Below are 25,961 nucleotides of genomic sequence, written 5' to 3' on the forward strand. Positions count from 1 at the left end.
CCAGGTTCAGTGCCTTAGTGCCAAGCTCAGGGCTCCTTCTCTTTTTCTCGTTTAAATGGTTAGGGTTTTTTTTTTTTTTTTTTTTTTTTTTTTTGTCTTTTTACCTTTTCTAGGGCCTCTTCCTCGGCATATGGAGATTCCCAGGCTAGGGGTCCAATCGGAGCCGTAGCCACCTGCCTACACCACAGCCACAGCAATGCGGGATCCGAGCCGAGTCTGCAACCTACACCACAGCTCACGGCAACACCAGATCTTGAACCCACTGAGCGAGGCCAGGGATTGAACCCACAACCTCATGGTTTCTAGTTGGATTCGTTAACCACTGCACCATGAGGGGAACTCCAAGAGATAACTATTTTAAGAGGGCTTGTGGGTAGGGGTACAAATGGGAACTCCTCGTTTAAATGATTTTTAATTACACAGAAGAGCACGAAGCCTTATTCTTTCAATAAGTATTGTTTTAATCAGAGGGCTCCATTTGCTAAATTTTTGGAAAAGAAAAGTAATATTTCTAATCCTGTGTTGGCTGTGTTTCTTGTGAGTCGTACGGGCACCTGTCCTGGCACCAAGGGGCCTGGCCCCCTCGACAGGGGGGGTCTGTTGGAGCCGATCGATGGGTCTGGTTTGTGGTGCTTAGTGGAAAGAGCTTTCTAGACACATGAATGACTTTGCAGTGTAGTGTTCTGAACCTGTGGATTCGTGGTGTGTCCAGTGGGTCCGTTTCCAAAATAATGGGCCTAGTTCTACTCCCAGTGACCCGAGACTGTGGTGGCACCTGTGTGCACGTGTCTGTCACTTAACAATTATCACTCGGCTGGTACAGTTTACACAGACTCACAACGAAAGCAGACGTTTCAAGGCCCAGGGTTTTTTTTTTTTTTTCTTTTCTTTTTTTTTTTTTTTCCTTTTTATGGCCACACCTGCAACATATGGAATCTTCTAGACTAGGGGTTGCATCGGAGCTGCAGCTGCAGTCGACACCACAGCCACGGCAACACTGGATATAAGCTGCACCTGCAACCTATGCCGCAGCTTGTGGCAACGCCAGATCCTTAACCCACTGAGGGAGGCCAGGGATCGAATCCGCCTCCTCATGGATCCTAGTCGGTTTGTTACTGTTGAGCCACAGCTCCCCTGTGGGGGTTTTGATCTCGGGGAGCTTTGCCTCTGTTCACAGTCCCAGTTGGGAGCACAGAGGCACGCCAGTACTGTGGAGGAAGCACCTCAGTCAGTTCTCTCGGTGGGGGGTTCCTGGCAAAAATGCATGTGAGTGTCTGGCTGAGGACGCCTGGACAAAGGAGGCGAGCCTCCACTGGAGCGGGGACCCGCCCGTGCCGGCGCCCAGAACAAAACCGGGCCGGCATTTGAGCATGTTCTCCAGGCAGTCGTGATGCTGACCTTGCGGTGGGTTAAAGGACACCAGCCTGGAAGGGCATCTGTTTATCATGTGGGGAATTCATGGCATCCTTGACAGGATGCAGTGAGCAAGATGGATGATCTGCCAAATTGGTCCCTCGCATGGGTGAATCAGGGCACATTTACAGTACAATTCCTTTGCTGCTTCAGATATAAAAATAACATTTGCCGGCTTTTATATCCAGTTGCATGATGACCTGGAGGTGGGCAGAGCGAAGAAATCCGATTTGTAGGACTCAGATGGCCTTAAAGATTGATATGGACCGTTTCTGCCGTCTCTCTCTTTTACATCTTTCGCAAACCAGTTTTTGTTGTCGTCGTTGTTTATTTTTAACCTGATTTTCCAGGTTGAGGACACAGCCTTCTGTGACGGTGCAACTCTATACTGGTTTAGGACAATAGCTGAGTTTATCGGTTGAATGGCCGTTGTTTTCCTTGGGATTTTTATCTTTCAGGGTATTTCGTCAAAATAGCCCTCGTGTTTGGAATGCATTTTCCAACCCCTTGAGTTGGGAATAGGTTGTTATCCTGGATATAATATGTCCGCGAGGTCACTCCCGTTCTGTGGTCACTTGAAATTTAGGTATTACTTCGGGTTCCATTTTGTTGAGTCAGGTCGCGAGGATTTGGGGTGCAGATACCCATGCGTGGCCCCGCCTCGTGAGTTATCAGTGCTCTGGGGCCTCACCATGTGCCGTGCCCAGTGCGAGTGGGGGTTAAGTTTGCACCCAGACTCTGAGCCAAAGGCGGGTTTTACCCCACATGCTCTCTGTATTTGGAAATTAGGAAATGGCAGAAGCCTTTCTTCCCGGCAGCCGCAGTCTAGGTTTTAGGGGTAGCTCTAACAGAGAGCCAGAAGGGACCACTCCCCAGCAGAGCAGGTGGCACTCCCCATCGGGCACCTGCCACAAGTCAGGCCCTTCTCAAGAAAGGACAGCGTGGAGACCCAACGGCCCACACTGGCCCTGTCTCCTCCGGCGTTGCTGATGGACAGAGAGCTGGCTTTGCGGAAGCGCGTCCTGGGGTCTGACGGCGAGCAGGGCAGGCGCCCCTCTTCACTCGGTTCCCTCCTGGGCGGGTGCCAAGGAGCCCTCGGGGATCAGAGTAAGGCCCCACCTGGGGGTCCCAACTCTGCACTAGGCCCCCGGGCGCCTGCAGCCGAGGCCTCGGGTCTCAGGTCTCACCTTCAAGGGTCTTCACTGGAGACTGCACATCACAGGCAGCCCTCATTTAAGTAATTTAAAATAACATGTCCCTTCATTTTGTGCTGGAAACCGTGGACAAAATAAACATGCAAAGTAAAATGTAGCCAGTGCCTTCTGAAGTAGAGAGTCCTGGGGTGCCGTCGGATGACATGGTGACCATGACAGCTTGTGATTAATCGGACTTTTTTTTTTTTTGGCCGGGATGCCTTTATGGAGCCTTCGGAAATGCTCTGTTTACACCCCCGGTTTTTTTCTGTTTCTGCTCTTTTTTTATTTTCTAATCTAGAAAAGGAAAGGTTAATTCTCAGGCAGAAAGCGGTGGAACGGCTCACTGAGCGCCGTAGGCCGCCGGACCGTCTCCTTCTCGCGCAGGCATTTGATGAGCAGCCCCGGATGGGGAGGGCAGGCGGCGTGGGCAAAGACAGCTCTTCTCAGCCTCGGGTTTCCGTGTGCTTCACTTTCAGAAAGCACTCCAAAGACCTCGGCCAGCTGCAGCCCTGCGCCTGAGTCACCCATGAGCTCGAGCGAATCCGTGAAGAGTTTGACCGAACTGGTCCAGCAGCCCTGTCCCCCCATTGACACGAGTAAGGATGGCAAACCGCCGGAACCCAGCGACCCGCCCGCTTCAGACTCCTCCCAGCCCGCCACCCCGCTGCCCCTCTCCGGGCACTCGGCCCTCAGCATTCAGGAGCTGGTAGCCATGTCCCCAGAGCTGGACACCTACGGCATCACCAAGAGGGTCAAGGAGGTGCTGACCGACAACAACCTCGGTAGGTGCCCCCCGCCAGCCGCTAGGTCCAGAGGCGGCAGGTCGTTCCCCGTTGGGAGGTCTCAGGAAGAGCCGGTGGAGGGGACCTCAGGCTGAGCCAGCCACAGGGTGTCGGCCTTGCCAGCCTGCCCATGAGAACCTAAAACAGGAGTTCCCCTCGCCTTAGGCTCAGCGGAAACGGGTCTGACTGGCGTCTGTGAGGACACGGGTTCGATTCCCTGGCCTCGCTCAGTGGGTCAAGGATCTGCGTTGCCATGAGCTGTGGTGTAGGTCACAGGCAGGCTCGGATCCAGTGTGGCTGTGGCGTAGGCCGGCGGCTACAACTCCAATTCGATCGCTAACCTGGGAATGTCCATATGCCTCAGGTGTGGCCCTAAAAGGACAAAAAAAAAAAAAAAGGAACCTAAAACTTTCTACAGGAGTTCCCGTTGTGGCTCAGTGGTTAACGAATCTTACCAGGAACCATGAGGTTGCGGGTTCGATCCCTGGCCTCACTCACTGGGTTAAGGATCCAGCATTGCCTTGAGCTGTGGTGTAGGTCGCAGATGCGGCTCGGATCCTGCGTTGCTGTGGCCCTGGCGTAGGCTTGGCAGCTACAGCTCCAATTCGACCCCTACCCCGGGAACCTCCACATGCTGCAGGTATGGCCCTAGAAAAGGCAAAAAGACAAAAATAAAAAATAAAAAGAAATAAAACATTATACAGCCGTGAACACTAAGAGCTCATAAGGGTGTCGGAATTGACGCTGCTCTCACCCCCGCACCCTCACCAGGACCTTTCGGAAGACAAGATGCGTGCAGTCTGACCACCCTGATTGGGGCGTGCCAGGGAGCTCCAAATCCTGGGGGTTGGGGGGGTGCACAGAGCTGGGCAGGGCCAGCATGAGCCCACCGGTATCTGGATAGCGTCATGGAAGAGCCCGACAGCTGAGGTTCGTATTTGCTGTGAGGACAGGTCAGTGGTCTGAGGGACTTGCAGAAAAGGCACCATAGCAGCGTCACCCTGGATTTGGAGATGAGAAGTAGCCTTCGCAGTTGCTCCAGCCAGTCTTGGCTTCTCCAGGAGAGATGCTGCCTCCCCTCCCGGGGTCTCTGAGTAGCAGACACAAAAGGGCCAACCTACAACTGAATTACAGCTTGGTTAAGACCCAAGCATCCTCTTAACCTTTGACCTGGCATCTTGGGGGTGTTCACGGGTCAGGCTCTTAAAGTCTCATGCAGAGTGTGTGTGTGTGCACACATTTTAAAGGGTGAGGGTCAGAGTTCCCTTCGTGGCGCAGTGGTTAACAAATCTGACTAGGAACCATGAGGTTGCAGGTTCGATCCCTGGCCTTGCTCACTGGGTTAAGGATCCGGCATTGCCGTGAGCTGTGGTGTGGGTCGCAGATGTGGCTCGGATCCCGCATTGCTGTGGCTCTGGCGTAGGCCAGCGGCTACAGCTCCAATTAGACCCCTAGCCTGGGAACCTCCATGTGCCGTGGGATCGGCCCAAGAAATAGCAAAAAGACCAAAAGAAAAGGAGGGGGGTGGTGAGGGTCGGTAGCTTCCTTGAGGTTCTCAAATATGTTTGTTACCCCCAAAACGATTGAGAACCACTGCTGTGAACCCTCTAAAAGTAATACAAATCATTTTCTAAGAATAATCACTTGATTCCCCCCCCCCGCCCGCCCTCCATACAACTGGGTGGGTCAAGCAAACAGTAAGTGGCTGTTCATATCTTAGCGCTTTTCTGGACACAACAGGCTCCTTGGAGTGAAATGAGATTCACTCGCCAGATTAGACTTAGGTAAAATTTATTTAAAACCGCAGCACTGAAAACTGGTAAGGACCTAGGATATTTACAGGCTTAACGAAGAAGAATGTGAAAAGCAGAGTAGCCACAGGTTTACAAAATCAACAAACGTATCGCTCAGTTAAAATGACTGACCCCAAACAAATCTAATATCTCAAATCCAAAGCCTCCCCTGCCGCAACCTTCTCCTTGGAGCCCCGCTTTTTACGAGGCAGGGCTCTTGGAGCTACGCCGTGTGCACAGGTGGGGGTGTTTCCCGATCACAAGCGGAGGCCCCTGAGCCGCAGCGGGAACCATCCAGTCATCCACCGTCACCTTGCCACCAAGGGGCAGAGCTGGTGTCATGCTCTGTAGGACTGATGGTAGCAACCCCTGGCCACGCGATCCCAGGCTCCGTTTCCACCAAGTCCGGTTCTTTGATGGTCTCCCGTCAGGCCCGTCGGGTTATGCCTGCTTCTCCTTTGTACCTTTAAAGCGGTGGCCTCTCTTCACCTGCAGCTGAATGAGAAGCGAAATACTGTTTCAGACCTGGCCCCGCTGTGCCCTCCGGAGCCAAGTGCCCTCTGATCGGCCTGGGGGGCAGGCTGCCCACCGTGGCCTCGGAGCAAGGGGTTGGTCCGCTTTGAGCTCCAGTCAGCAGAGGCTCCTGGACTTTGGGGACAGCCTTTAGAATTGGTGATGGCCTGCGTTCCAGGGAAGCAGGGCCAAGGAGCGCTTTCTCCTTCTCTCTCCTGCTGTGGCCTCGGGTCAGGTGGCCTGTTTTCTCAGCAAGACCAGATAACCTTGCTGTTCATGAAAGGAGCCGGTGCAGTGGGCCCCGTGCTTTGAGGCTGTAAGCGAGCCATCTCCCCACGAGCTGCTTAACCCCCTGAGCTCGGGTTTGGGATTAAGCCGCTCTGATAAACGCTGCAGGTGTCACCCAGACCTGAGTTCCTCCGAAGCCCAAAGGCTTCTTTGAAAGAAACTTTGTGTGTAAACAGGATGCAAGAGAAATATCGACTCCATCACCAAAGGAGTTGGTTCCGAGTCTGGTTGAGGAAGTGATTCTACGATGTGCTGGCTTCCAAGCCCGGACCCAGCTGATCAGACTCTGGGTCTTGAACTCCCATTTCTTTTTTGTTGTTGTTTGTTTGTTTGCTTTTTAGGGCCTTGCTTGCAGCATATGGAGGTTCCCAGGCTAGAGGTCTAGCCGAAGCTGCAGCTACCGGCCTACGCCACAGCCACAGCAACATGGGATCCGAGCCACATCTGCGACCTACATCACAGGTCACAGCAACGCCGGATCCTTAGGCCAGGGATCAAACCCGCGTCCACACAGACACTCTGTCGGGTGCTTAACCCGCTGGCTGACCCACAGCAGGAGCTCCCTTGAACCCCCGTTTCTGAATTTAACCTTGACACGTCCTTGCCCTGCCAGCTCCCTGGGTCTCAGCAGTGACGTCTCCGTTGGTTGCATTTCATCTCTAGGTCAGCGCTTGTTTGGGGAGACCATCCTAGGACTCACCCAAGGCTCCGTCTCCGACCTCCTCGCTCGCCCAAAGCCCTGGCACAAGCTCAGTCTGAAGGGACGGGAGCCCTTTGTCCGCATGCAGCTGTGGCTGAATGACCCCAACAACGTGGAGAAGCTGATGGACATGAAACGCATGGAGAAGAAAGGTAAGTCCCGCAGCCTGCGCCAGCCAAGGGCCGTCTCACTGATAAACGTGCGGTCGCTCCGAAAGCCTCCGCGCCGAGCCGATGAGGGACGCTGATCTGTGACCAAGGGACTCTAAGGCAGGGCAGAGGCTTTTTTGACAGTCATCCGACAGGAGTACCTAAAAGAATCAGGAGGATTTGTGGCTTTTTCTGCCTAGTGGCTGGAACCCAGTGACACTGAGCGTGGGAAGGCCAGGGTGGGGGCGGGGTGCGGGGGGGAACCTGGATCATTTCTCAGTTGCCCTGGTGGCCAGTGTGCCTTTTCTTCTTCAGGCGAGGACGGCCACTTGGTGGCAGCGCCTTTGGTTTGTTGTCTTCTGCTTCGCTGGGTGTACAGGGTGTTACCTTTTACTGCGCACCTACCGCCTGCCAGGGGCTTCCCTCTACTGTCCCATCAAACAGAGCGTTACGGCCGCCCGTGTGACCATGCCAGGGGCAGTGGAGCCCAGACTCGTGTCCTCTGTGTTCCCCCAGCGTGGGTGCTGTTCTTCTCCAGCCGAGCCTCGCTGTCCCCGCCCAGCCAGGCAGGGCTAGAGCTCCGAGAAGGAGCGAGAGTCTGAGGCCGACTCCTTGGGACCAGCCCCTGTATGACAGTCGAGACCCCCAGTTCCTAAGGGCCTCCTATTTGCAGACACTGTGCTGAGAGCTCACTCAGCCCGCATAACTCCGTCTAGTGGAGAGGTTTTTATCCAGGAAGAATGAGGCTCTGAAACTTATTTCAAGTTGGCAGAAGCGGGAATCCAAACTGAGGCTGTCAGACTTCACAGCAGGGGCTCTGGGCAGGCACCTGTTCTCCTGCGACCAGGTGCCCAGGCGGCCCTCCGGGGACCCCTGCCCTGCCTGCCCTCAGACGCTAGACCACAGCTTTGACACAGGCCGCAGCCCCTCGGGCAGCTCCTGGCAGCACCCAAGGAGGCCTGGTGCCATCCCCCCTGCCCAGAACTTCTTAGCTTCTTCTTATGGGACATGTCAAAGGGTGAGAGAGGGAGAATGGGCTCATGCACCCACGTACCCATGGCAGCGCTGCAGCAGCGACCAGTGCTGCCCCAGCCGTCGTGAAGCCTCCTGCAGCAGGCAGCGCCCGCCCTCCTGGCAGCAGCTCTGCGCGTCCCAAAGGCCACCCCCTGAGCACAAGCTCTGGTCCACCCACCCCCCTCGTGTGCTTCTCCCCCTGGGCCTCAGCCCCCACATCGATCTCTGGGGCCTTCCAGGCCTCGCTCCTCTTTCTGCACAGGCTCCGGGCGCCATCTTGTGTTCTAGAAGAGCCACTGTTGCAGCAGGGCCCAGGCCCCTCCTCCCGAGGCCCACCGTCTCCTGTCCCTGGCAGGGAGGCTGGCTAACCGGCCCCAGGGGAGGCCAAGACCCCTGACCCCCCGAGAGCCAGGGCGCAGCACCTCCTGCGACTTCCAGAGACTGCGGGTGGTCCGCCCGACGCGGGCGGGGGGCAGTGGGGGGCGCTGGCTGGACAAACCAGGCTCATTCTTTCTGGCTTCCGGCTCTGCCACACTTGCTTCGGGGAGCTTTGCTCCTTTCTGAGTTGCAGTCATAGAACGGCACGGTAAACGACTCCCTAGCCTCAGTTCCTGCGTCTATAAAATGAAGATAATACTCAGTCTAGCCCCGATTAAGAATCCTGCGCCAGGCAATCCAGACTCTCGGGTTCTCCTGGGAGCCAGGCCACCTCCTCTGCCTGCAGCTTTCGCTTCTCCCTCCAGTGCAAATCTTTGACTGTTCTCCCTTCTTTCTTTCTTATAAATCTCTCTCCCTGCCCTAGTCTGCCCTCTGCTTTCCAATCCCTTCACAAGGCGGCCCATGAGCCAGCCTAGTCACACAGGTCCAGGCACGTGGACACACACAGGCACACACACACACGCGTGCGCGCGCAGCCTCAGCGGGCTCGAGGGCCAGGCTCCCCTCCCTGGAGACCAAGACAGACCCTGATAGTCTCCTGTGACATCTGAGACCCGCGTGTCAGCACTGCTGACGCGTGGCTCCCTGGTGGCCCGTGGCTCCCTGCCGTGGCGGGGGGTGGGGACTGGCCACCGTCGGGCAGGGCAGGCAGACCTCAGGCAACCTCGGTCCTGTCACTTACCAGCTGTGTGACCCCCAGTGAATCACTGAACCTCTCTGGGCTCCAGCGTTTCCATCTGTAAGGAGGGGCGATGCTGGCCTCTCCCTCGCCGTTGCTGGCAGACATGCCGCCCTTCTACTCCGAGTCAAATAAATACTGTTCCTCACCTGCCATCAGTTTCAAGAAGCTCTGAGGAGTTTTCAGACCGTTTTCCAGACTAGTTAGTTCACTAGAATGACCTCTATGGGGGATTCATCTGCTCAAGAAGGCCGAATGGATTTTAACTTGACGCGACCGAGGCCGTGACAATGACACTCAGCAGACGGCCCTGGTAGAGCAGGCAGCTTGAGGTCCAGGGCCAGCCCTTACCCCGCAGCCCACTCGGCACAGCCCCGCTGCCCCCTGCTGTCCCCTCTTCCTCCGTCAGAAGACCCAGGACGGCACACCCACCCGCCCCCAGCGCCGAGCCCTCCTGGGCAGGCCTCCCAGCAGCCCCTCCACTCCCGGGTCAGGCCCGCCTCCCACAGGCTTCACTCCACGTCCCTTCTCATCTCCGGCCGCCACCCTCCGGCTCACTGTCTGCATCTTCTCAAGACTCTGGCCCCTGACTCCGTGCCTTCCTGCACGCCCTCGTCGTGCGTCACCCAGGGCCTAGGCCCCATCTGACCAGTCCAGCATCCAGGCCTCACGTCCTTTGACCCCCTCAACCCTTGGTTCCCCAAGTTTCATCATCTCCTCCAACTGCTCTACCTCTCAAAGCCGAAACTCAGGCCCCTCCCCCCGCCCCGCGGCTGCCCATAGTCCACTGCGCCTCCCTCTCCCCATGTCTCCGTCCATCTGCCCAGCCCCCCATGGCCCCCAGAGCCTGGACACCCCCTCCCAGACCCCCCCCCATCAGTTCACCCTCCGTGCCCTTCTCTCCTTCCCCAGACAGCCCAGGCGCCCCCGCCCCTTCATTGCTGTCTGGCTGCCACGCACTGTGGCACATCCTTTGATCCCACCCCCCACCCCCGCAGATCCCTGCCTTGGGTTCGCGCCCGCCCTCCCTCCCTGGGCATCTGGGACCTGCATGGGTTAGGGCCGCCTCAGATGTGTGTCTCCGGCTTCAGTAGGTCCTCTGTGGGTTCCCCACCCCGGCCGCCCCCCCCACCCCTTTCTCAAGACTCCACTCCCGTCACTTCAGAAAGGAAGACTAAGGCCGCGAGCCCTCCCCACCTCCGTGCCCGTCTGTCTGTCCACCGTCCCGCCTCCCTGACACCCTCTCCTCCTCGGGTCTCAGGACCCCCTCGTGCACCTGCAGCGAGCCTCCCCTCCCCCACCCGGAGCGCCCGCTCTCTGACTTCTCCCCCCTCAGCTTCGAGACCTGTCAGCTCCCTCATCTTCAAAGGCCCACCCTTGACCCCGGACTTTCCTTTCAGAAGCCATCCCGTCTCTCACTTTTCTTTTACAGTTTAGTTTCTTAAAACAGTAACTCCTGCCCCCGCCTCCATTTTCTCACCTCCTGTTTGCTGTTGAACCCCCTGCAGTCAGGCTGCTGCTCCCACAGCTCCATGCATCAGCTCGCCGAGGTCCCCGTCCCCCCCACCACCAAGCACCCGGCCATCCTAGGTCCTTGCTGCAGCACCGACACCGGGACCCTCACTCTTCTCATCCCGGCCCCCGCCACGCCTCTGGGTGCTAGGCACCCCCCCCCCCCCGTCACAGCTGCTTCTTCCTGGAGCATCCTCCCCGCTCCACGATCCATCTGCTTCTCTCCAACCCCATCACCACTGCCTTCCGTCACCTCTTCATCCTTCTCACCTTCCAGCTGAGCTTCTCCCTTCCCGACCTCCCCGCCCGCCCCCCAGACCGTCCCCGGACGGCCGTTCAGAAACAGCTCATTGCATCATTCCCGTCATTAAAATTTTTTCATTTCTTCCCATTGATGTCTGGGTAAAGCCCAAGCTTGTAGCCTCCCCTACCCGCCTGTCTCTCCAGCTTTACGTCCAGCAGCTCCTCCTGCACCCCCACCACCCACGTGCGCTCGGACACACACACACACACACAATGTTTTGCCCATGCTGTTTTGTTCGGTATCTTTGTACACGCTGTTCCCACTTTCTGGAGCAGCCTCCTGCCATCCTCTGCCTCCCTGCCTGTTTTTTGCCGGTGAATCCCTCCTTGTCCTTTAAGATTCAGTGTGAACGTCATGTCTCCTGGGACGCCTCCCCTGAGCCCTCCCCAGACCAAGCTGAGTCGCCCCCTCAGCACCCCCTCTGTGGCACCCTGAATTTGCCTCCCTGATCACGTTCTACTGGGGTCACCTCTCTAGCGGACTTCTGTGTCCCCACTGGACTGAGTCTTGCAGGGACAGATGAGACCTCATAGTACAGCAGAGCGGGTCCTTGATGAGTGTGTGCTGGGCTTCAGGTGGTTCTGGTTCGAGAGTCTGGAGTTGCTCTTGGAAGAGCAGGGCGGGACAGCCACAGTCTACACAGATGGCACAGAGCATGAGGGGAGTGTACCGCGTGGCAGGGGGGCTGGGGGCCTGGGCAGCTCTCCCTCGGGGCCTGCATCTCAGTCTGACCTCTCTCCCTCCCCCAGCCTACATGAAGCGGCGGCACAGCTCGGTCAGCGACAGCCAGCCCTGCGAGCCCCCCTCCGCTGGCATCGACTACAGCCAGGGCGCCAGCCCCCAGCCCCAGCACCAGCTGAAGAAACCCCGAGTCGTGCTGGCCCCTGAAGAGAAAGAAGCTCTGAAACGAGCCTATCAGCAAAAGCCATACCCGTCACCAAAAACCATCGAAGAACTCGCCACCCAGCTCAACTTGAAAACCAGCACCGTCATCAACTGGTTCCACAATTACAGGTACGGCTCTGCGCTCAGCGCAGCAAAATCCCAGCTCCCGGGGCGCGTGCCCGCAGCCCAGGGGAAAGGCCGACGCGCCCTGTAGAGCCTGGCTGCCCACCGCTTACAGGGCGACCGGCCAGGCACTTGGCCTGGGCATGCTGGGGACGGAGGACGTGGCGGTGGGTCAGGTAGTTGGCTTTTTACATGTTATCGGATGTAGACGTGCAGAGTCACGCAGTTAGAGTTGGCGCACATCTGCTGTGAGCACACAGAAAAGCGCCTCTCCACGATGCCATCGTGGTTCCATAGCTGGTGACCATGGATGTCGGCGTGATTTCTTTCTTTTTTTTTTCTTTTTTTTTTGGGGGGGTGCTTTTCAGGATCTTTTACAGTATTGTTTTCCAAGTAGTCCGATTAGTCTCATACTTAAAGTAGTGCAGGCCCCTTTCTTTGGGGAAAGGCGTGAGTTAATGAAGCGTTGCTGAGCATCACCTTGGACTCTACAGCTCCGTGGTTTGTTTGTTTATTTATTTGTTTATTTTGCCTTTTCTAGGCCCGCACCTGCGGCATATGGAGGCTCCCAGGCGAGGGGTCGAATCGGAGCTGTAGCCCCCAGCCTACGCCACAGCCTCAGCAACGCAGGATCCAAGCCGCATCTGCCACCTACACCTCAGCTCACGGCAACACCGGATCCTTAACCCACTGAGCGAGGCTGGGGATCGAACCCGCCACCTCATGGTTCCTAGTCAGATTGGTTTCCGCTGCCCCACAATGGGAACTCTGTACAGCTCCGTGTTTTAACCGGACCCCCACAACCATCTAAGAGAGGCAGTTTTACCTGCATTTTACAGATGAAAAACATAAAGCCCAGAGGGGTTAAATAACTTACCATAAGCAGGGAAGGGCCTGGTGCTCTCATAGAACAAAGGACTGGGGTAAAATCTTTGGCTTGAATTGTGGAAAATGAATGAATTGCTGCTCGCCTGAGGGCCGAAGGGGGATCTGGAAACACGAGTGGCCCCAGCAGGGCCAGGGAAAATGGCTTTGGAGATGTTTTGTGTAACTGGCTGCACCTACACCCAGACACGCAGCAATCTGCAGCGTCCTGCGCCCCCGCCCAGAGTTACGATCCTTGCATTAAAATGGCCACGACTTGCAGAAGACTTGAAAGCGCACATTCAAATCTGTGTCTAGAAAGTGCCATCAAGATTGCAGAGCACCTGGCAAAGGAGCGGCTCTGGCGGACCTCTGCCCAAACTCCCCTCCACTCCCCCTGGCCACACTCGATCCTGCTCTTGAAGCCTCCTTCTGTGTAGAAGGAGCTCCATCATTGTAACTGCTGGCCTCGCGTTGCCTCTGTTCTTATCCGATGGGCTGATTCAGGATGAATAAGCTGGTTGTGCTCAGCTCATGTACTTCCTTTGTCTTCTCGGGAGCCCGCCCACGCGTGGGGAGGCCGGCCTCGGGCCAGTGCTGCCATGAGGGATAAAGCTGCCTGGGGCTGAGGCTCAGGCAGCAGGTCTCTGGCTCTCCCATGAAGCCAGATCAGCTAACGTCACCTTCATCAGCAAGGAACGTTTTCTTTTGCACCCCGTCTAATATTTAAGAATTTTCCACACAGCGGAAACGAATCCAACTAGGGACCGTAAGGTTGAGGGTTCGATCCCTGGTCTGGATCAGCGGGTTAAGGATCTGGCGTTGCCGTGAGCTGTGGAATAGGTCGCAGACGCGGCTTGAATCTGGTATGGCTGTGGCTATGGCATAAGCCAGCAGCCGTAGCTCCAATTTGACCCCTAGCCTGGGAAGGTCCTTATGTCTCGAGAGTGGCCCTAAGACACACACAAAAAAAAAAACTTCCAGTGTGTTCAGAACCTGGGAGTTTATTGGGCCCCATCAGACGTTCCAGGGGAAGCTGGCAGATGGGGCAGTGCCCAGTGTGAGATGAAGCTCCTCCCTCAGCCCCTGTCTATGATCGTCTGTTGCTGCCACTTGTTTCAGCTGAGGAACCATGAGGGCTCCACCCACGCTGGCCTTACATGTATGCTTGTCACCCTGGCATAACCAGGCGCAACTACGCCAGTCCTGTGGGGCCCCAGAGAAAATGATGTTCCCATGGGCCGTGATTGAGACAGCCACCTACACGGCATTCAACAGGCAGGAATTTCCATGGGGCCACTGGGTCTCCTTGGGTTCCGGCAGTGGGGAGTCCTGGTTATCGCGGTGATCTGTCACATGGTAGTCGGCTGGTCATCGTGGAGCATTTAAGCAAATTCATCTCTAAAGAGGGAAGGGGGAGGAGTTCCCACTGTGGCACAGCAGGATCAGTGGCACCTCTGCAGTTCTGGGACTCAGGTTCCATCCCTGGCCTGGTATAGTGGGTTGAAGGATCTGATGTTGCCTCAGCTGTGGCTCAGATCAATCTGATCCCTGGCCCGGGAACTCTGTGTGCCACAGGGCAGCCAAAAAAGCAACAAAGAGAAGAGGGAGGCAGGAGAAACAGCAGTAGAACCTCAAAACTTAGTCAGGAGCTCAGCCCCAGACCTAGAGTAGACAGATGCTCAGCAAATGCTTTCTGTCAAACACAGCTCCACAAGAGAGCAGGCTGGCAAGTCAGGTGGGAGAGCCCAGGGCAGCTTAGTTTCACCTGCACAGATCTGGCTGCATATCCCAGAAGAGGCTGAGATGCACGGGGTCTGGAAAGAAGAACTGCACTGGAGGAGAATTTTATAAGCCAACAGAGAGGGATAAGAAGCGGCACCAGGAGTTTCAGTCGTGGCTCAGTGGTTAATGAACTCGACTAGTATCCATGAGGTCACAGGTTCGATTACTGGCCTCGCTCAGTGGGTTAAGGATCCGGTGTTGCCATGAGCTGTGGTGTAGGTAGAAGACGCGGCTCAGATCTGGCATTGCTGTGGCTGTGGCATAGGTCGGCAGCCGTAGCTCCGATCCAACCCCTATGCCGTGGGCGCAGCCCTAGAAAAGACAAAAAGACAAAAGGACCAAAAAAAAAAACCCAAAACCAAAAAACCCGGAAGTCCCTTGCCTAAGGTCACCCCGAGGAAAAGTGCAGAGCAGAGACTGCAGCTGAGCAGTGCTCTTCCCTGAAATGCTTAGTCCAGCCCAGCTCAGCTGGTACCTCCCCCAGAGCTTGACACAAGGCACCCGCTATACACTCATGGAATGTGTTTCATTCCTAAGCAAGAAGGCAGTTTCTTAGGTTCCTTCTGCAGGAGTTAAACAAAAGTTGATTTTATATTTTACTACATCTCTAGAACCCACAGGGAGTAATGCTTGGGGTTGATTTTTGCCCCACTCAAAAAGAAAAAGTAATAAAACTGGGAGTTCCCATTGTGGCACAACAGAAACGAATGTGACTAGCACCCATGAGGCTGAAGTTTTGATCCCGGACCTTGCTCAGTGGGTTAAGGATCTGGCGTTGCCATGAGCTCTGGTGTAGGTCATAGACTCAGCCTGGATCTGACGTTGCTATGGCTGTGGTGTAGGCCGGCACCTGTAGCTCCGATTCAAGCCCCTAGCCCAGGAACCTCCATATGCCATGGGTTCAGCCCTTTTCAGCAAAAAAAATAATAATAAAACTGGAGTTCCTGGAGTTCCTGTCATGGCGCAGCAAAAACAAACCCGACTAGTATCCATGAAGATGCAGGTTCGATTCCTGGCCTTGCTCAGTGGGTTAAGGATCTGGCATTGCCATAAGCCGTGGTGTAGGTCACAGACGTGGCTTGAATCTGGCGTGGCTGTGACTGTGGCGTAGTCCGGCGGCTATAGCTCAGATTAGACCCCTAGCCTAGGAACTTCCACATGCTGTGTGTGCGGCCCTAAAACAACAAACCAAAAACAGAGAAAAACTGGAGTTCCTCTGTGGCACAGCAGGTTAAGTATCTGGCATTGTCACTACAGGGACCTGGGTCACTATTGTGGCACAGGTTCCATCCCTGGCCCAGGAACCCACACATGCTGTAGGCACAGTGAAAAAAAAATTTTTTTTAATTTTTTTAATGTTTTAATTAAAATAAATAAATACAACTTGAACTCCTCCTGTCCTTTCACCCTGAGGAAATTAGAGGTATTTTGGGGTGACCGTTTACCCAGAACCACATACCACAGGGGATCGCGGAGAACATCGAGAAAAACAGGTCCACCCAGTAGAAACTCTTCCAAGCCCTAAAAGCCATGGCGTTCTGGCAGCCTTGCATGACTTGTCTGAAAACCAGACTTGCTCCTGGGACCTGGTCTTTCTAGACCAGAAAATAATCTTCCTCATGGACGTGGAGACAAATCTAGGCCAAGAAGGATGACATCTCATATCTGCTGAGCCTATAACGTGCCAGGCCCTGAGCCAAGAGCTTCATAGACGTTATCTCATGACTCCCTCCGTCAGCGCCTGAGTGCAGTGCTGCCAGCCCCACTTGACCAACAAAGGTTAGACACCTCAGCCCAGCCGGTGAGGGTGGCAGCCCGGACCTAGGCCCCAGGAATGAATTTGTCCCTTCCCTTCCCCAGCCCTCCGTCTCAGCCTGAGCGCTTATAACTGGCTTTTTTTTTTTTTTTCTTTCTTTCTTTCTTTTGGTCTACCTTGTGTCCTATATTATACATTAATATTTAATTGTAACATCTCTGCAAGGAAGACACTATTCTCCACATTTTTCTGATGAGAAAACTGAAGCTCAGAAAGGTTAAGGCACTTGTCCAGGTTACCGAGCTAGTGGGTGACAAAGCCAGCTTTCAAACCCAGGTTTACCCGGTTCCAAAAAGCCTGTGCTTCATTCTGGGCGAGTCTGCCTGTGGCCTGGATCCAACCAAACCCTTAGGTACCGCCATCTGGCCTCCCACTTCCCCATCCAGGGTGGGAATGGGATTGGGTGTTCACCAAACTGGCATTTTTGGCTGCCAAAGGGCTTGCGAGCCAGCAAAGAGTAGGTTCGCCCTCCCAAGAAAGTGCCCAGGAACCTGTTGATGGGAGCTGCCATTTCACAGGCTCCCAGGATGGCCCCAGGGAAGGAGGAAAGGCTTCTGTTTCTCCTGGGAACTTCTGTGGGGGCTTCAGGACCTCACCCTGCAGCTCTGACTCACACCTTATTTATGGAGCAAAAGACTGTGTAGCAAATGACCACAACCAGAGTCCTGACACTGGACTAAACTACTGTCGATTCTCCCCGGCTCCAACACGCCCTGCGTCCAGCACAGGACCTGGCACATTGTGGGGTCTCAAGAAGATGTTACTTTTTATTGAGTTATGCACTGCAGAAAATGTCTTCATGAAAGCCTAACCCCAGGGCTTCCTGCAGGCCCTTTCCGCAAGACACTGGGCTTGGTGCTGATTTCCCCGAAGATGCTTTGCCACTAACTGTCGGCTCATTATTAGCAGCTTTTTCAGCTCTTTGGAAGAAACACCTAGAAAGACTTTCGATTGAGCCTAGTACTGTGAAATTCTGCCACAAAACAAAACAGACTTAACAAGAGCCCTTTCGTGACATCACCAAGGACCTCTCAAACAGAGAAGGCCAGGCCCTTCCAAGTTCCTCAAGGCACTTTGCACCGAAGGCTGAACTCGGCTTGATTAAAACATGCTGGTTGGAGCAAATACTTGGTCTCCTTCCTGCTTGATCAGAAGTGACCCTTTCCTGGTCTTCTCCTTTTAGAGCAGGGAAATTGGTTGCAACACAATAATTTGATGGAATCCTGCCATAGCTTTGACCAGAGGCCCTTGACCCATAGCTCAGAGCTGGACGCTGAAGATTCTGACTTCAGGCACCGCCTAGTAATTGGTTCCCTCTCAACCAAGTACAGATGAGGAAGCAGTGGTTATCATTCATGCTGTATTTCCATGTATTAAATAACTCCGTTGGCCTTTATCACTGTACACCAAGCACCATGCCAGGCCTGGGCTGTGCAAAGAATGGGACCTGGCCATTCACAGCCTGGACGGAAGTGGGCTGGGGTGGAGCGGGAGGAAGCATGCCATTAGATAAGCAATGCGGGGGCTCCATCCTAGTGGAGAAGAGGAGCCTGGCCTTCAGGGGCAGGGAAGGGGCAGTCCCCCAGGGCTCTGCCAGCGCTGCTCTGGGGAGCGGAGGGCCTCAGGGGCTGGCGGCCCGACAGGGTGGGAGTGTGACATGCAGGGCGTGGATGGTGGCTGGAGAGAGGGCACTGGGACGCGGATGGGGTGGCGGGAGGCCCGGGTCGCCGGGGAAGGAGCCCTGGGCCGCGCGTGCGCAGCAGCCCCCTCACCGCGCCCTGCCTGCTTGTGTCTCGTAGGTCTCGGATCCGCAGAGAACTGTTCATTGAGGAGATTCAGGCCGGGAGCCAGGGCCAGGCCGGGGCCAGCGACTCGCCCTCGGCCCGGAGCGGCCGGGCAGCGCCCAGCTCGGAGGGCGACAGCTGCGACGGCGTGGAGGCCGCCGAGGGCCCGGGCCCCGCGGACGCCGAGGAGTCGGGCGGCCCCGCGGCCGCCGCCAAGTCTCAGGGAGGGCCGGCCGAGGCGGCCGCGGCCCCGGAGGAGCGGGAGGAGGCGCCGCGGCCGGCGGAGAAGGCGGAGCCGCCGCCCTCCGGGACCCCGGGCCCGGACGCCACCGACGACGAGGGCCGGCCCCGGGCGCCGCCGCCGCCGCCGCCGCCGCCGCCGCCGCCGCCGCCGGAGGGCCCCGCGGACGGCCCGGGGCCCGTGCCAAACCCCGCGGCCGCGCCCGCGGCCGGGGAGGACGCCGCTACCTCAGCCGCCCCGCCGGGGGAGGGCCCCTGCAGGGCCCGGGACGGCGCCGACAGGAGTTCCGCTTTGCCAAGCACCAGCGCGCCGGCGGCCGCCCGCAGGGCCAGCTCGCTGCAGAGCCTCTTCGGCCTCCCCGAGGCGGCGGGCGCCAGGGACTCGCGAGACAACCCCTTGAGGAAGAAGAAGGCCGCGAACTTGAACAGCATAATCCACCGCCTGGAGAAGGCCGCCAGCCGGGAGGAGCCCATCGAATGGGAGTTCTGAGAGGGCGCCGCCCGCCCGTCCGCCGGGCCGGGCCGCGTCGGGCCGAGCTGGGCCGAACCGGGCCGGGCAGAGGGGCGGGCGCCGACGCCGCGGCCTGGACCGTGTTGCGCACTTACCGCCCTGCGGGCCACAGGGCAAAATCGCCATAGGCCAAGGTGCATATAGAAAACAAAGGAGCATTAAGCCCAATCTATGTCGTGTTTTCAAGGAAGAAAACGGAAATGTGTAGTCGAGCTTTTTTGTACCCTGAAGTGTTTTTTTTAATTGCCCTAAGTGATTTCCACAGGTTCTGGAATAACTCTTACAGCTTTGCCTTGCGCCCTCCTCTTTGGTGTGGGCTTTAAAAAAAAAAAAAAAATCAAACCCACATATTAAAAGGGGGCTTTTTATCTGCCATCTAATGGCTTCAGAGCGATAATACACTATTATCTTCTTAAACCAGGAAAAAAGGGGGGGGGATTTTTCAGAAAAATTTAAAAAGAAAGTTTTTGTAGCTGTTCAGTTGCCACTAAGAGATTGCACAGTCAAACCGACTCTAAACACACTAGTTTGGATTCCTAAATATTTTCAAGTAAAGAATCTTCTCCTTTGAAACTTTGAATTAAAAGTAAAACACATTTACTCCACATATTTTTTAACAAAAAAGAAAAGTCACATCAGGAAAATATCTGATTTTGTGGTAGCTGACGTAGTGTTTTCTTGTACGTGAATAGACTCCTGACATGTAGTGCACATTGATCCATAGCTTTAACTGACTCTGGGCTTTTGCTGACCAGGGTTTGTTTAATACACTCCATTCTAGGCCAAATCAGGACAAAAAGGAAAGATCCGAATCTAGGTATTTTATAATCTGCTTTTTAACCTCTAACCGCAGAGCACGCTGATCAGACCTCATATCTCGGAGGTGTAGGAGACAAGTTAGAACTGTAGCATGTACCCGTTCATTTTGTTTAATTTATGGTGTCTTACGTCTGTGTTAGTGTGTCTGCACACGTGCGAGCGTTGAAAGGAAGGAGGAAAGAGTAGGCCGCGAAGGTCGCCGCAGGCATTTCTGGGGCCCGCCCCTCGCCCCTCGTAGGCAGCAGTCTTTCCGTGACACAGAAGGCACCACACCTCACACCACTCTCCCGGGCGCCTGATGGACTGAGCCCCACCAGGGGACGCCACTCCCTGGGCCTGGGCAGGGCTCACGAGCACTCTCTCTCTCTCTCTCTCTCCCTCTCCCTCTCTCTCTCTCTCTCTCTCCCTTTCTTCCCACCACAAGCACTGATGACTGTTGACGTCGTGGGAAGCCTCCTTCCTTCCCTGCAGAAGAGAGAACGTGGCAGTCTGGGCTCGGCTCCCACCCCCGTAGAGATGCCCAAACTCACACCAAAACGTCGATGCTCTTCCCTTCCAGACTAGACCATTGGCCCTCCATCCATTTCGCCTCTTGGAACGTTCTTTTCTGCACAGTTTAGGGCAGTCGAAGTACAAATCAAAAGTCTAACTTGTCTCTGATTCCTCCTGTCGTCTATGTGTATATGCGTGAGAACAGAGGTGGATGAGAGTGTGCGTGTGTGCGTGTGTGCAATTTTATACGTCTGTGTATTTTCTTAAGTACCTGTGCACACATAGAGTGCATTACTGCCACCTTTTTTCAATAAGCTGTTTTATCAGTTATGGCTTCTACAAGTTTGCTAATTTAGACTCCTTTATTGCCATATCTTTAAACTAACAATAGATGATTTCGGTATATATATATATTTTTTTTTGCTTATTTATAGGTGCTGTATTTTATTATCTGATTGTTAGGAAGGGATGAAAGGGGCAAATATTCTTTAGAGGGATAGACTGCCGGCAGTATTGGGTATAATTTACAAGATGTAGTTGTCATACTGTATATTACTGATTGAAAACTTTTTGACCGTATTGTGTATCATTGAAACCTTTGTCTTAGGTCAACATCTTTGGATGACATTTTAATGGTGCATTCATTATTTCTTAAGTTTAATTAATATTACCTTTTTTTTGATTTGGGGGGGTGGGAGGGAGTTCTAATTTTAAAGGTATGCTCCCGCTATTACACCTCAGTGTGCTTGTATTAATTAACTTGTAGGACTTTGTAAGATGTGAAACCACATTTCTTGCATGATGTTTTAGAAATTATGTATTTCATTTACAGTCTTTTTAACCTGCGACTGCAGCACTTAGTTCAAGTTTTCACAAACTTAAGAGTCACTACACTAAAGACAATGCCTTTTCATGAATGAGAAGTTTTCAGAAGGCTCTAGGAGGCTGGGAGGCAGGCCGTTTGTCTTTTGATGGTTGCATATCACCTCTGAACTTGAAATCTGGTTCAGTGAGCAGAGAATTCAAAACGGAGGAGCTTAAGGGGAAACCGGATTCACATCTGGCTGAATTCAGGTGCACTGAGCAGAGTTGGCATTTGTGCCCCTCAGGACAGTGAGTAGCAGAGCCCCTGGCAGGACTGTGGTGTCCTCTCCACGAGAACCTCGAGGAGGAATGTGTGGTCATCGCGTGTGATGAATCTCCAAATACCTGGCTTTCATTAGACGCAAAGCAGGGCGCTAGCAGGGCAGACTAGGGTAGCGTTTTCGTTTGAAAGGCATGACTGTTATTTACTAAGGTGTTAAATCGGAGGAAATTGAAAAAGTCTAAATCTGTCCATCCTAGTGGCCAAATAGTAACGTCTAAAACAGCCGCCTTGGCTCTTCCAGGCAGTTTCGTCATTTTTGTTGGTTTCGGTTTCTTTAACTAGGGTACTGTTGATTTCCATTCTATCTCTGTGGCCAGACGTAACATCTGGGTGCTCGATACAATCAGTTGGTTCAAGTTTGCTTGCAGTTCCATGTTCGTATTTTTTCTCTATTTATTTTTTTTTTTTTAATGGCGATCCCAACCCTATGATCTCTTGTGTTAAGCTATCTATCGCTATCTGTCATACTCTGAAGAGCTGCCACTAACTAACAGGAACCTGGAGGGGGGAGCGGGCCCCTCCTCTTTGTGCCCCTCAGCTTGAGTCCAAGGGTTGATCTTTCATCTTGATAAGCAATATTCAAGTGCCTTGAACAGCGTCCTCTCCGCGGGGTTTACCTTCAGCTGGCTGGCGTTCCAAGCAGTAGCTCCCACAGGCAGCTGCCCCCTTCCTCTTTACGCTCCACCAGTTTAAAAAGCTGATTTGTACCTCTCCCCTGGGGAAAACGGTTCCGTAGAAAACACTAACACTTAATTACAAGCTCCATTATAACCATCTTAAATGGCTTCTTTTGGTTAATTGGAGGCAGTGTTCCTAACTTCAGGTTTTTGCCATTGCTTAGCCGGCTCAGTGGAGGTTCAGCATGCAGCGAGTGTCCGCCTTCAGCCTCTTGACCCTTGGCTCCTGCTCACGTCCCCACGGGGCGTCTCAGATGGAAGGGGTGTGGGTTCTGTCCTAGACCCGCGCCCGCTCACTCGTGCCACCTGGCTCCCAGAGGACCTCTCCCCTTGAACTTCTGGGTCGAGATGTCTGTGATGTCTGCCTACCAGCGCGCCCTTGTTTAGCAAGGATTATCACAGCCCTGTAGCTCCGCTCGGTGTTTCGCCGAGCCCACCCCGCTGAAGCACATCACGAGACACGGTGGCTCAGGGTCGGCAGATTTGGAAGGAAGCTCCAGGAAATGGCAGGATCTTGACTCGTGTGACTGCTCTCAGGCCAGGGCCACCAAGTCTGGGAAAGTGACTGAGGCCGCAGGCTAACCAGCCATGACCTCTCTCGAACCGTTTCCCTACACTTCCAACGCACAGGTGCCTCCCTGCTCATCGCCCTCCTGTGCGCAGCTTCGTTTTTCTCCCCCATTGAAAAGCCAGACATGCTGGTCGGTGGTCCAGACCCAGAGTACAGCAGGGCTTTGGGGGACGTGTTCCTCTGTGCCCCCCGCCGCCAGCAGTGAGAGACCCTCCCAGGCCCAGCCAGCAGCCCCAGGAGGAAGGAAACACCCGAAGGCCTGCCCCACCCGGGGCCACACCAGCCCTGCAGCCCGGAGCAGGCCAAGCGCAGGACAGGTTGTACGCACGCTCTGGCATCTGACTACCCTAAGGTCACCCAGCAGTCCTGTCCTAAGAGATTGAGCTGAGAGTCCCCAGACGGTCCCGTCTGCAGGCAGGTACCTTCCTGGCTCACGTGGGACAAGATGTCTCTGTCCCCCCTGAACTCACATCCTTCCACGCAGGGGTGATCAGCGAACTCTATTGACTTTCTATGCAATGTTTTTCATTCCTCTGACTGTAGAACAGACCTCCCTGCAAACAGCAGAGGAGCCAGGGGAACAGAACACATGTCCTTCTGGGATTAGCACAAAGTGAGACAGTGACAGGGGCTGTAGGTCTTGAGCTGGGGGACAACAGCCTTCACCTTAAATGCACTTTGGCAGGCACCTCTGGACTGGCTCTAAAAACAAGACTCTGCCCTTAGCCGTCGCAAGCCGCTGCCCTCTGAGGCCAGCGAGCCAGCTGGCGGGAGACGGAGCAGGCGAGGTCCCGGCGTGCATGCGTGGCGAGCGTGGTGGGCTGGTAGCCGCACCCCTTCAGGCTGGGCATTCGGCTCCCCCCCGGGTGTCATCCTCATCTGTCCCCTTCTACCTCACTGAGCATGCTCCCGCGAGACCTTACCCCTCGCCCCCCAGAGCTGTCAGGCAAGTGAGATTGGGGAAGCGAAAAATCTAGAAGCCTGGTGTCTGTGAGCATCTCTTGGCCTGGTGGGCAGGTGGCTTCCCTTTTTTGTGACACAGCTGTGCCCCGCGAGGCCCACAGACTTTTCTCTTGGCTTCCACCTGTTCCTGAAACTCTCACAGCTGTTTCCTTTGCAGGCAGGCACGGCCTCAGGCCTCAGAGCATCTCGCCTTGGGCCTGCCTGTGCTCTCTGGCCATTCCTGTCCAGCTGTTTCGGTCCGTCACAGCCCTCTCCCTGCCCTGGGCTGCCCCTCGGCGGCCCTCTGAGGACACCTCCCTGGGATTCCTTCCCGGCACGGCGGGAACTCTGTCATCTCTGGCCCTGGGACGTTGTCATTTCAGCCCTTCTGTGAGAAGCATCCCAGGGACAGGAGAGGATCCGGCCTTCTCCAGCCCACATGTATGGTCTTTGGTCCCACGACCCTTTCTCCCTAAAACTATATAGGCCGCTTTCCGCACCGAGCCGAAGAAGAGCAGCTCCCGGGGCTGCTGGGTGGATGTGGGGCCACCCGCGCTGGTGTCCAAATGAGAGGAATCGGGAAGGACCCCACGTGTGGAAATCGTGCCGCTTGGGCCTTGATGGCGCGCGGGGAGCCTTCTTGAACCCAGTCCAGCTCCTGTCGCAAGCAGTAAGAGCTGGCCTGGGATCCCGACGTGATGTATGTCTAGTCCCCAGTGCGCTGACTGTCGGCCTGGCCAGCATACCTGCTTGCTAAGGGGATGGGCCCCTCTCCCACTACCATGCCCGTCCGTTTCTGCCTTTTCGTAGATGAAAACTACTGGGACAAGAAGGGAAAGCAAGTTCCCAGTTAGAGTGCTGAGAAGGTCCAGCCTGCGAGACCCTTGAGAGATGTACTGAGCGCCGAGGCCAGAGCACTCGGGTTGCACGGAGGCTGGAGGTGGCAGAGGAGGGGTGCGGGGCGCGGCGGGCCGAGCATGAAATGAGCCCTGCCCCAGAGTCTGCCCTACTCTGGCAGCCCCGGCAGCCCCGGCAGCCCGGGGACCTCACCCCTGGTCAGGGAGAAGGAAATAGGATTTCTGCCCACCTCCCTGTGGGTCCCCTGGCCGGACCTGCCCCCACCGGCCCAGGCCCGACCACCCGCCTCCATCCCCACCTCCCCTCCAAAGAGACGTACGCACTGACAGTGGCCTCCTCCCTGTTTTCATTTTTGGATGAAGTGACATTTAGCTTTAACAAGACATTTCCAAAGCGCCTAGTCTCCTCCAGAATGCTAACTTTAAAAGTTGGGCATGGCAGGTGAAGAACCTATAAAAAAAAAAAAAAAAATTTTAAACTTAAAAAAAAATTTTTTTAAAGACATTAGGCTAGGCATAAATGTCCACTTCCCCATCCCCGTTATTAAACGTTTAAAATACCTTTGAGTTGCTTTTCCTGGATCATTTTAGTTTATCCAATAATGTTAAAATGCATAGGCTGCGTGACTGTAATTTCTGTAGTGTTTAGGCTTTAATTTCTACCACAAAATGTGCTATATGCTATGTATCAAGCTTTCTGTGATCAGAAAGGAAAGGTGCCTTATATCCCAATGTCACGGCTACATCCCTATGGAAAATAATCAGAAGCACAGTGTGTACAGAAGCATTGGGGCTTCCGCTGGTGAAACCAGACGCCAGTCAGCAAGATGCATTGAAGTGGCACGGGGCTGCTTTTGTTTTATGCTTCCTTTCTTCTCCTTTTTCATTTTTTCTCCTCCCGCCCCCCCCCCGCTTCTTTTTTCCTTTGTTCGTAGTTTGCTTTAAACAGAAAGCACTTAAATAGAGGATTATGTGTAAAAGCTCTGTGCAATAGAAATCATTTTCCTTCTTTTTAAGAGATAATGTATTGCACACCAAATGAACTCAAAGTAAGCTTTAGACCAGGACGATTCAGGTTGTGGATGAGTAGAATGAGTTTGTTCACTGTAGTTCCGTTTGTTCACGAACTGATGGGAAAACAGGCCTCCCTCCACCGCCTCCCCCCCCACCCCCGACCGCCGCCACCGCCGCCGCCGCCACGCATCTCAGCCTGCCTCTTGCTGACCCCCAGGCTCCGTGTGTAGGGCCCACGGGCGCCCCCCAGAACTGCTGGCTGGGTGGCAGGTGGGCAGGGAGGGGCAGTCTGCGACCCAGCCGCTGAGAACCCTCCCGAGGGCAAGACCACCGCCATCCCCTTCCAGCCCTTAGCGTTCCTCGTTGAGATGGATTGACTGCTACTGACCCGCCAGCGTGCGAGAGGGTAATTATAAAAGGATGTTTCCCTGAGGGGAAAAAAAAAAAAAAGAAATTCTATCCTCTTCTATTTATTATTAGGTTGATCATTTAAGTACGTATCAGGAGTGTGTTGTTGTTCTGTGTGTTGTTGTTGTTTTTATGAATGCTTTTTGCTCTCACTCCAGTGGTGACTGTCTTCTGCCTCCAGCCCTCCCCCGCCCCAAACCACCCAAGGGCCTGGGGCGGGGGGCGCGGGGCGTGCAGAGGGGGCG

The 25,961-nt window shown here is 54.9% G+C and overlaps 1 protein-coding gene across 16 annotated transcripts in view; it reads left to right on the forward strand.

The window, feature by feature from the left end:
- CUX1 (cut like homeobox 1) overlaps positions 1-25,961 on the forward strand; it is a 352,709-nt gene that overhangs the window by 308,450 nt on the left and 18,298 nt on the right. For 12 of the 16 annotated variants that reach the window (XM_021086267.2, XM_085016718.1, XM_085016719.1 and 9 more), the window contains 4 exons: positions 3,086-3,391; positions 6,649-6,837; positions 11,531-11,795; positions 18,054-19,001. The exons of the other annotated variants lie outside the window; for them this stretch is intronic. In XM_021086267.2, the coding sequence (XP_020941926.2) occupies positions 3,086-3,391; positions 6,649-6,837; positions 11,531-11,795; positions 18,054-18,768 (1,475 nt within the window). In that variant the 3' untranslated portion in view covers positions 18,769-19,001. Of the gene's footprint in view, positions 1-3,085; positions 3,392-6,648; positions 6,838-11,530; positions 11,796-18,053; positions 19,002-25,961 lie in introns of those variants that run through there. 16 annotated transcript variants of the gene reach the window in all.

The sequence above is a fragment of the Sus scrofa genome, chromosome 3 (assembly GCF_054392235.1).
Source record: "Sus scrofa isolate SSC_HxYL_T2T_F1_AM1 chromosome 3, Sscrofa_HxYL_maternal_Yorkshire_Landrace_v2.0, whole genome shotgun sequence".
Taxonomy (NCBI): Eukaryota; Metazoa; Chordata; class Mammalia; order Artiodactyla; family Suidae; genus Sus; species Sus scrofa.